General features: G+C 57.3%; 2 protein-coding genes across 2 annotated transcripts; one reads left to right on the top strand and one right to left on the bottom strand.

The window, feature by feature from the left end:
* Positions 1-6,677: 6,677 nt before the first annotated feature.
* SETTUDRAFT_97653 (uncharacterized protein) lies at positions 6,678-9,456 on the bottom strand (the record flags this gene model as incomplete). The annotated part of the gene is made up of 3 exons (XM_008032157.1): positions 6,678-8,206; positions 8,255-8,839; positions 8,889-9,456. The coding sequence occupies 3 exons, from the start codon at positions 9,454-9,456 to the stop codon at positions 6,678-6,680; spliced, it is 2,682 nt and encodes an 893-aa protein (XP_008030348.1).
* Positions 9,457-9,790: 334 nt separating this feature from the next.
* On the top strand, positions 9,791-10,625 carry SETTUDRAFT_97377 (uncharacterized protein; the record flags this gene model as incomplete). Its single annotated transcript, XM_008032156.1, has 2 exons — positions 9,791-9,979; positions 10,029-10,625. Coding segments are annotated over 2 exons (786 nt in total), but the record flags the coding sequence as incomplete, so codon positions are not given.

The raw sequence follows: 10,625 nt of genomic DNA, 5'->3' as shown, positions 1-10,625 counted from the left end.
GGGGGGGGGGGGGGGGTGTAAGGTAGGTCGGGACCAGAAACACACGCAGACTTGCAGACGGCGCTTCAGTGGACAAAGCAGGAAGATGCAGGGCACAGGAGATTTGGCAAGGCAAGTGAAGCCAATCTGGATGGTTGTCAGGGTAAGCTAATGCACGGGCAGAGAAGATATCATGACAATGACGATGGGAGGAGGGGAGCGGAGCGGAGGGGAGGACAGGTCGGCACGGCCGAGCGGCCGGCAAGTGTACAATTGGATACATGTATACGGGCATTCGTGCCGATAGGGCGGCAAGCCGTAAGCCAAGTGGCCGCCGGTACAGCAAGGCAATGGGCGTGACAGTGAAAAGGTTGGAGGGGGATGGGGATGTTGCAGTTACCTTTTTCTTTTTCTTTCTTTCTTTGTCTCTTTTGATATCAGCTTCAAGAGAGCGTGGGTGGAGTGGCAGAGTGGGCGTGTGGGCGGAGGGGCAGAGGGGCAGAGACGAGGGCGAGGGTTGGGGAAGGTCGGCTGGGGGTTTGGGGGGTTGGGTGAGGGAGAGGGGAGGAGGAGGAGAGAGTGGGAGGCGGTGGTGGTGAGTGGACGTGGAACCAATGGGGGATTGGGGATGGCGAATCGTGAAAATGCAGAGCAGTCGGCTGGCCAGTCGGCGGACATTCCCCAGTAATAACCACAATCAGGTTATGGGGATTCTACTCACAGATCTTTGCCCCATCCCTGTCTTGTCGTGCATGAGGGGCCTCCCAAGAGACGGGGGCCACGCTGAGTTCCGGGCAACGGGAGCAGGGGAGGGAGCGTGTACATGGCTCCCTCGTTCGGCTGATGGTTCTTTGACATTTTTGCTGGGCTGGGCATTCCCAGACGGTCGATGCACCCGCGGAAGCACCTATGCACGGCCATTTAGCAGCGCGCAGTAGGGTGGGCAGGGCATGGGCAGGGCGTGGCAGGGCAGGGCAGGGCAGGGCAGGGCAGGGCAGGGCAGGGCAGGGCATGGGCATGGGCTCAGCGGGTTGGGGAGCCTTGCCAGAGGCCGCTGCCACCCCCTGCTTTCCGCACCGTCTGGGAGCCGGGGTGTGCTAACGGCATGTGGCTCGCGCCTGCGTGTTGCACGCCATTGCACCATTGTTTTGCGCGCGCCCAGCCAAACCTTGGGAGCGCAGCAGAGCATGGCACCCGCCGGCGTGCGCTTAGGTGCGACGCGCGCGGGCAGAGGGCGAGGGGTTGCCTTTGCCGCTCGTTTTGGGCCACGGCGGGGGGCTGGTGGAGGTGGTGGTGATGGCAGTAGTGGTGATAGCGGTGGTGGTGGTGGTGGGGGGGCGCCCGAGGATGCATGTCATTTGCAGCCGCTGCGAGGCCGTGACGGGGGATGCTGCAGCCACGAGGTTAGCATTGCGAGAGGAGCAGGATGGTGGGGGTGATGCGGGTGAGGATGCGGATGATGAGGATGCGCAGTGTTGTGGATGGACAGTGGCAGTCGCATGTCGCCATGGTGTGTAGTATGCGAGTGCAGTAGGCGTTAGCGACGAGTCGGGCGGCCCGCGGCTGTGGTGCGCCTGGCCGACTAGAGCGACGCTTGTCAGTGTCAAGTCGCGCGACAGGACCCTTTGCACCCAACCACCACGACGCCCCGGTCGCCTCGCACGTCGCTCTCTTGCACCGCACCGCCGGCCGCAGCGGATGCCCTCGCCTCGCAGCACCGCTTCTGCACTGATGGCCGGGGAAAGCTTGCGCGCCCGCCTGCCAGTCTGCCAGTCCGCCTGCCCGCCTGCCCTGCTCAGGGTCCCTCCCTCTTGCATCGCTGGCACTGACACTGACACCCTCACCTCCACCACAACCACCTCCACAACCACCTCCACCACCGCCGCCATCACACCCCTCCCTCCCCCATCAGATGACGCACATGCCTGGCGCCAACTCTATCGCCCCCAGCACAGGCTGCAAAGGCGGCGGCTGCTGCTGCGATCGACGCCTCCGTGCGGTTATGGCTGAGCTCGCCGACGCCTTTGCACTGGAAATTCCCGCCTCTGCAGCGTCTGAGGTCCGACGTGCCCGCAAAAGCAAATGCTTCCCCGATTAGCTCCTCAGCCTGCCCTCGCTCGCAGCTCGTCCGCGTCTGAATGTTCGATGCCTCCACCGCCGTCGGGCCCGCAGCTTTGTCATGCGACACGCCATGTCTAGCTGCATGGCGCCGGCCCTGTAAGCTTGTGCTTTGTGCTTGTACTTACGGCGCGGGTGATGGATCTGGCAGATGCACCATGTATGCTTGGCCACCGCACCGCACGCCAGAGCCCACGGTAAGCTGCATCCGACGACTCCTCTCCAGCCCCTCGTCAGCGTCATCGTCGCCGTCGCCGTCGCCATCGCCCGCACCGCCACCGCCGCCGCCGCTGCTGCTGCTGCACAAGCTTCGATGCGCCAGCTGAACATCAAACACGGCCTGCGCACAACTGACTGCCCGGCCCAAGTCGCCAAGCCATGGGTGCATAACACGCCAAAAAACGGACTCGTTTGCACCTCAGGCGATCCTCTCTAGGGTCTGCAAATTCTAACACTGGACAATCTTCAGTCCCAACCGCCCAGCATTCCTGCGCTAGACGTGGCGTCCAATGTGGTTCGTCAAGCGACTGCATGATGCCATGGGCAAAACGGGGCTCCCGTATAGCACCTGTTCCACTATAGCCCTCTCCCGTGTCGCATTGGCACTGTGCGCGCAAAAAACTCCGGTGGGTGAATCGATCGAAAGCTGGCGCCGCCTCCAGGATCTGCCTGCAAACTGCCCGACCCACGTCCTCACGGCTTCACGGCCAGCATGCCTCGTTTTGTTGGCGTGTGCGCCGCACCACCGTCAGCATTGACGATGCGGGGCCGACGCCTAGGTCCACGGTGCCATGTACATAGACATGCACACACACACCACACACACACACACACACATACATACATACATACAGTGCACGTCAAGAGTCGTCCGAGGCATCCAAGCATGTCACGGCCGCCGCCCTAGGCCCACACGAGAGCCCAGGAGCAGCATTAGTGGCCGCCTCGCCTGTCATCCGAGCCTACTTACGTACGTATTCAGCAGGTAGAACGGCCACTGCGGCAGGGCAAACATTCCGCGCTGCAACCCACTGTGGATAACCTGGCTGACCCGTGGTACTCGACCTCGACACGGAGCTGCGGTTAGCTGAGCCGAGAGCCGTGAAGATCGATACCGCGCCTAGGGGTGTGTATACCATGGCACTAGCCCTGGAACAGCTTATCCATGAGACGACAATGTACACCCTCCAACGCAACCTGTCGCCCATGACAATTTGGAATTGTCCCCCCCCCTTTACCCCCTCCCAATACTACATGCTGCAGCCGCAGGGGATGGCACATGCGCTGCGCTGCGCTGCGTCACGAGTGGGCGAGGCCAAAACTTCAACGTCGTGTGCTTGTCAGCCCGCTGCCCATGTTGCATCTGCACATCTTCTTCACTTTGCTCTTTGCGGCATCAACCGAGATCCAAAACGCAGGGAGCATGAGTCAGCTCTGCAGGAGCGTTTGCTCCTCCTTCCTCTGCCGGGGGCACGCCGTATGCATCGCACCATCGGTCGTCTTTTGCGGCCGAAAAAGCGTGAGCGCACGCTCGTTTGGGGCCACGGAGGGAAAACAACCTGGCTCGAGTGCGACGGGTTGTATGATTGGTGCCCCCCACTGCGGAAAATATACACCCAGCCGAGCAGACCATGCCAGCAGCCCTGACCTTGGCCTGCTATTTAGCCTCGTCCAGCATGACTGTGATCCAAAAATAATCTCACCTGGCGGATATTCGGTCATTATGAGCAGGTTCTCTATATCGCCTCGAGATTGCCTTCATTTCTCAGTACCTCTCGCCGGCGCTGCAGCAGACACACATAGACATGCGCATAACGGCCTGCCCAGCGCCTCGGGACTACGTACGTACAGACCCAGTCCTGCTACCACGGCGGGCCCTGCCGCTGCACAAATACAAATGCAGTCATTGCTGTCGGCCATGTGCCAGCACACCGCGCGAGTCGGCGAACAGCAGGCAACTCCCTGCGCAAGAGAGATATACGACGCTTCCATGGGCGTTTGTCAGCATCTAATCTCATGTTGGCACGCACACGCACGTGCTGCCAGCTTGCAAAGTTGAAGCGGTGACTGCGTTGAGTCAGCCGCTCTGCCAGGACCCGAATATCATGACAGGCCTGCGGGCGGGATCTACGAACCGGTGCTCAGGACACGTTGTGCCAAAAGTAGTCCGTACAGGGGCCCTCGCCATTCTGTCCGCTCTTTCTGGGGGTCCTTGCAGCCTCGCTCGCCCATGTCAGGCCCATACTCGATTTGCGACTGGGTGCGGGCCGAGCTGCTCCCATGCTGACCTGGCCTGCCCTGCCCTGATGGTACGGTGTACTAGCTGCTACTATCTTGCCAACATTCTTCTCCAGGCCAGCACCAATCGTCGCCCGTGTGGGTGTGGCTATGTATGGATGCAGTCTGACACCCTCATGTGCGGCTCACGGTCGCCTCCAAGGCGCCCTGCAGCACTTCGCAATGCACCGATGACAGGCAAAACCCTGCACGCCCTCGCTGACCCCTCCACCCTCCCCTCGAGTCGACTGGTCAGGCCCGCAACGGAGCGAGAAATTTCCGCCCGGTAATATGCTGTATCAACAGCTAAGAAGCCGTTTACCGAGATATGGAATGTGACTACGCTTGCATCTATCCGACTAGGCCGACAGTCTAGACTGCGCCGCTCCGAATATGCCACGCCGCAGCCGTTGGAGAGCGCGCGCGCCCGCCCACGTCTGATTCAGGCCCCATGATTTTCATCGAAACCCCCCCCCAAAGCTTTGCAGCACCATTGTCTTGTTCCGATTTGGGCACACCGATTATCAGAAAGCCGTTGCATCAGGGCCCTGCGTCATTGTTGGCGTTGCGTAACTCGACTCCCGAGACCACAGCCATGAGCGCGCGCGACACATTTTGCGCCCCCTCCCAAGATTGATCACCAAGCACCCACCCACCCACACCCAACCCTTCTATGCAGCCGACCGTCGCACGGCATACTGCACCAAGGAAGAAAAAAAACTGTGGCGGCTTCTGGAAAGTTGTCGGGTGTGCCGCAGCTGCGTGCGTGCAGGAGGATTTCAAGGCTATTGAGACCTGGCGGCGTTGGCGCGAAATGGGGAATGGCGCGTACCCTTACATTACCTTTGAGTGGAGCAGGAATATCTCGGCTCAAAGAAATCTCCTCGAGGGGATGACGTGCCTGCATAGCCTTGTGTACCCGATCAAGGCCCCCTGTCCCTGCTTCGGACCTTAATGAGGTGAGCATGCGGCGGCGGCGTTCACCCAATACCCGAACTTACACGCGGTCGCCTGTCACCAAGCTGTCATTTGCTTACCCGACGTCAACAGACGCCGAGGCACTCGAGCCCAGGCGAGCATGTGTATGCATCCCACATGCTACACACACCCACCTGCAGCCTGTCAGTTCCCAATCCGTGTCAGATGAGTCGCAAAGTCGACAAGAAAAGAGGGAGCACAACACGACGCCAGCCCCGAAACAGCAACAAGAAAAGTTTGTCACCTCACCTCCCAAACAGGGTACGTTGGGTCGCTGCCAAATAGCTAAACCATTGTTTTTGAACCTTTATTTCTCGTCGACCACTGCGATGTGCGCACAAAATAAAAACGCCACTATTGACTCCAATACGCGCGATGGCCCAAGGGGGGCCATGATGCTCGCTCACGGCTCTGCCCCAGGTCCCGATTAAGTTTCGCCCAATCTGCGCCTGTGTGGCACAGCTAAAGCAATGACATGCCTCCACAACAGACTTGCGCACATGCACGCACACACACTCATTCTCTCGCTCCCCTCACACTCACTCACACGCGCACGGCACCCAAAAGTGAGAGAGAGAGAGAGAGAGAGAATGTGTGTGTGTGAGAAAGAGACCAAGTACACAACAAAAGTGTTACACAGAACCGACCAGGGGCCGCGGAACACACTGCCAAAAACAAAGTAATCATGACCTGACCATGCGCATCATAACGGCCCTTCTTCGCACAATTAAGCGCCTCTGCCCAATGGGCACGCCGCCTGCTTTCTTTTAGTCGCCACAATGGCTCACTAGGTAGAATTGGGGCGCGTGCCTTTGCACACACACACACATACTGACCACACACACACACACACCTCTCGGTGCGCGCGACACACACATACATGCACACCCCAATGTGGCAAGAATGAGGGACACAATCCATGTGCTGTGTATGTATTACGGCAGTGGCCAGCTAGGGCAAATGCAAAAAAAAAATGTCGCCAACCTGTGACCCATCTTTCTTTCTTTTTTTCTTGTTCTTGTTTTTGTTCTTGTTTGCAGAAAAGAGGGACACGGAGAGAAGACGTCGAAGAAAAAGGAGAAAAAAAAGGGAAAAGGAAAGGAGAAATAAAAAAAAAGAGGGAGAAAAGGAAAAGACACGAAAATTTCACCACGAGTGCATATGTGTTTGTGTTTGTTTGTGTTTGTGTGTGTGACTGATTTTTTTATTTTATTTTATTTTTTTCCTTTGATTCATTTTCGATTCATGTTGCGAAGGGGGGGGAGGGCTCCTCTAACTGTATGGCCCGTGTCTTTGAATCATCCCAATGCAGAAAACTAGTAAGCTCAAAGCTTGCGCTTTTTGGAGGGGCGAGCATTCTTTGCTCGGCGATTTTCCTGGATCCTGCGGTTCTTGCGGACGGCGTCGACGTCGCGAAGTTCGTTCTTTGCGTTTCCGTCTTTGAAGGCGCCAATGCGCTTCTCCTTGGCCTCTGCTACGCGCTTCTTCTGGACATGATAGTCGTCGCGGTACCGATCAGCCTGCTTGGGCGCCTTTTCCGATTTGTGCTTGTAGCGAGGGGCGTTGTTGAAGCTGGCGGCAGAGCGGTTGGGGGCTTCCATTTCGCCCACGCGCGGCATCTTGACCTTGTTTGCTTTACGCCAGTCGTCGAAGCGCCCACTGCGGAAGCTGGCTGCAATCTTTTGCCCGCTTTCGCCGCGGATCATCTTGGCCCCCTTGGACCCGTCGTCGTCGTTGGTGCGATTGACGTACTTTTTCGACTTCTTGTCCCACCGCATCTTGGACTTGGCTGCGTCTGCAAACCCTTGAATCTCGTCGTTCACGAGCGACATCTCGGCCGCCCGCGCCGCAGACACAAAGTTGGTGTTGCCTGCGTCGCCGCCGCTCACGCCGTACGCCTTTTCCTCGGCTAGGTTCTCCTTGGGCGTATACGACATGAAGAAGTCGTCGTTCCTCCAACTGTCTTGCTTGGCCTTCTTCGACGTGGGCTGTGACACAGACACCTCGAGCTCGTCAGAGTCTGAATCGTACATGCCCTCTGCAACTTCAGCTTCATCTTCCGAAGATGCGGCATCGTCCTTTGCTTCTCTCGAAGAAGCAGGAGCTGTGTCAATATCATCTTCGGCCGTTTTGTTAGCCGCTTGCTTGGCCTTTTGCCGTTCAACCTGCTCTCGTCTTTTGCGCATAATCTCAGCGGTTTCGCTGTGGACTCCGCGCTTGCCAATCTCAAAGACGGTTTCTGCCGGCCTGAAGGACTGGATCCGCGCAAGCATGTCCTCCTTTTCTCTCTGTGCGTTATGCGTGTCGTCGTTGAAAAGCATGTGCGTTTCAGCAAAGTTAGGAGAGGCTGCGAGCTCTTTGGCTCGCGTCACGCTTTGTGCGCTGGCTTGGTTGCGTGTGCGCTGGTATTGTCGCTCACCCTTTTCTGCTACACTCAGTAGAAGCGCGACGTCTTCGTCTTCGCTGAGTTGTCTGTTGACTTGCTCAACAGAACTCTCCAGTTGCCACGGCGACAGACTCCCAATGACAAAATCATCTGCATAGTTGGGCTCATCACTCGTCCTCCCTAGAAGCAACCGCTTGCCAAGGAAGAGCTGTAGGTCTATGAGGTAAGGTAGGTCAACATGTCTGCATAGACTGTAGGCCCAGCCCTTTCTACCAGCACGAGCTGTACGTCCAACTCGGTGGACGAAGATCTTAGGCTGTGAAGGGAAGTCGTAGTTTATCACATGGTTGATGTGAGGCATGTCAACACCACGCGCGGCGACGTCTGTAACGACAAGGATGCGCGTCAATCCAGTTCGGAAGTCCTGAATCTGCTCTTTTCGAGCGGTCTGGTCGAGATTACCGTACACTTTGAACGTTAGCATTGCTTAGCACAGACGGTAAACTTGTCACTTACCGTACGATATAGCGTATCCTAGGTTGCGAAGAAGGTTGGCCAGATACTCTACCCTGTGTTTGGTCGCGGCAAAGATGATTGTGGACTCATCGACGGGAACATCTTTGACGAAAGCCTCACTGCGCTTCCGCTTCTTACTGTTACTGGGCCTCTCCTGCTCTTCCCGGGCTTTCTTTGCAGCGTCGGTTTCGCCTACGGGGACCTTGATGACATTTTCGAGGAGGTAAAGCAGTGCTCCATCTCGATCGCCCGACTTTATGGTAAAGTAAGCACTCTTGAGGTCTGGCGAGATCTTGCTCTCAGCATCCAGACGTATCAGCTTGGGCTCTTGCAAACCTGCCCTGGCGAATTCCACCAGTGACTTTGGCAACGTGGCACTAAACAAGAGTGTTTGCCTCGAGGCGGGTAACGCATACAAGATTTCCGAGAGTTGTGCGGCAAACCCCATCTCGAACAACCGATCGGCTTCGTCAAAAACAATGTACTTGACAGAGGACAGGTCAAGCCCCATTTCAACCTTCAAATGCAGGAAACGCCCAGGAGTTGCGATAATGATGTCGGGATTTGTGGTCATGGAGCTGAATTCTGGAGAACTGTTGGTATAAATCAAAATGCGCCCGTGGCTTGTACATACGTTCTTCTAGACTGTCACCACCGACAAGCAAAATGGTTCTTAGGTCGGTGCCGCGGCCCATTTCTTTGACTACCTTCAAAGTCTGCAGCGCAAGCTCGCGGGACGGCGACATGATGATTCCTCGCGCGCCTACTTTTGCAGAATGCGCCTTGAGCTTCTGGATCATGGGTATGACGAAGGCGGCCGTCTTTCCAGAACCAGTCCTGGCCATTCCGACCACATCCTCGCCCTGAAGAATCAGCGGCACTGCCTTGCGCTGAATCGGAGTTGGAATCTTGAAACCCTTCTGTGTGATTGCCTTCAGAAGCGCCGCATTCAGGCCCATGGCCTGGAAGCCTCCGCCTTTCTTGACCGTCTTGCCCACATTGGAGGCTTTGCGATTGGAGGCGGCCTGCTTCGCGGCGATAAAGGCTTCGTCATCGGACCCGTCGTCGTCTCCAACACCAAGATCCAAGCCCAGATCTGCGTTCAAGCCCGTCTCTTGCTGAATGTCGTCGCCGCCGGCTAGGGCATCGAATATGTCGAATTCGGTTTCGGAGAGCGCCGGTGAGCTCGCGCGGGGGGGCATCTTTGGCTACTCGGTGGCAGGATTCCGGGGCGACAGTGGTGAACTTTGGCTGTGCCTGGCGCCCGGAGAGTCGCGCGTTGGCATACCTTTGGAAAATTTCGAGCACGGACCCTTTCGAAATCTTGGCGGCAGGGATGCTGAGGCTGGAGCTTCCACGTGCCCCGCGATGAGGCAGGCGCGTCCGACGCGTTTTGCCCTCGCCAGATTCCTGCACACCGCGCCACCCAGCTCCGGTCGACAGGATGAGTAAGAATGCTGTGTTTTGACGCCGCTTGAGCCATTGGACTGACCTGCTTTAGATTACAATAGCTACGAAACCTCGTACACTTCGTACGGTGCCGGCGGCGGTGCTGGCGGCGGCGGCTTCATACCAGGAGAGGGCGGCAGCACACAGAGCCCCGGCGGCCGGCGAGACCATGCTCAGGACTCGTTACGTCCAGTCACAATCAAGCAGATACTAGACGCCCAAGGCGAAGCAGGGAGCAACGACACCTTCAAAATTGACGGCACAGCAATCAGTCAGGTATACTACAGCTCCGCCTTTGATCTGCCTGTGCTAATCCCAGTACCAGATCACGCTCGTTGGTCAAATACGCAACATCTCCAACCAGACTACAAACACAACATATCGGCTTGACGACGGCACCGGAAGCATAGAGGTCAAGCAATGGGTCGATACAGATGCGGCAGAACAGACCAACCCGACCAAGGCTAAGCTCGTTGAAGGTGCATACTGCAGGGCGTGGGGCAAACTCAAGAGCTTCAACGACCGAAAGTCAGTCGGAGCGACCGTCATCCGCCCAATCGAGGATATGAATGAGATCTCTTTTCATATGCTCGAAGCTACTGCCGTACATCTATACTTCACACGTGGGCCGCCTAATCAGGCCGGCGGGGCTGCGACCAACGGAGCAGTACAGCAACAAGCAACGGCCGGTGGCAACTTCGGCTCTTACGACCTTGCAGGCTACAGCCAGGTAGCAAAGAGGGTCTTCCAGTTCCTCAGAGAAACCGAGCAGTCGAACGAGGGCTTGAATCAGTACGAGATTGCAGCCAAGCTCGGCATCGACGCAGCGGACGTGGCAAAGGCGGGTGACGATCTTTTGTCTGGAGGTCTCATCTACACAACCGTCGACGACCAGACCTGGGCGATCCTTGAAGCAGACTGA

Source organism: Exserohilum turcica (genome assembly GCF_000359705.1).
Source record: "Exserohilum turcica Et28A unplaced genomic scaffold SETTUscaffold_7, whole genome shotgun sequence".
Classification (NCBI taxonomy): domain Eukaryota; kingdom Fungi; phylum Ascomycota; class Dothideomycetes; order Pleosporales; family Pleosporaceae; genus Exserohilum; species Exserohilum turcicum.
Note: the sequence above shows the minus strand (reverse complement) of the source record. Positions and strands in the feature narration are given on the sequence as shown.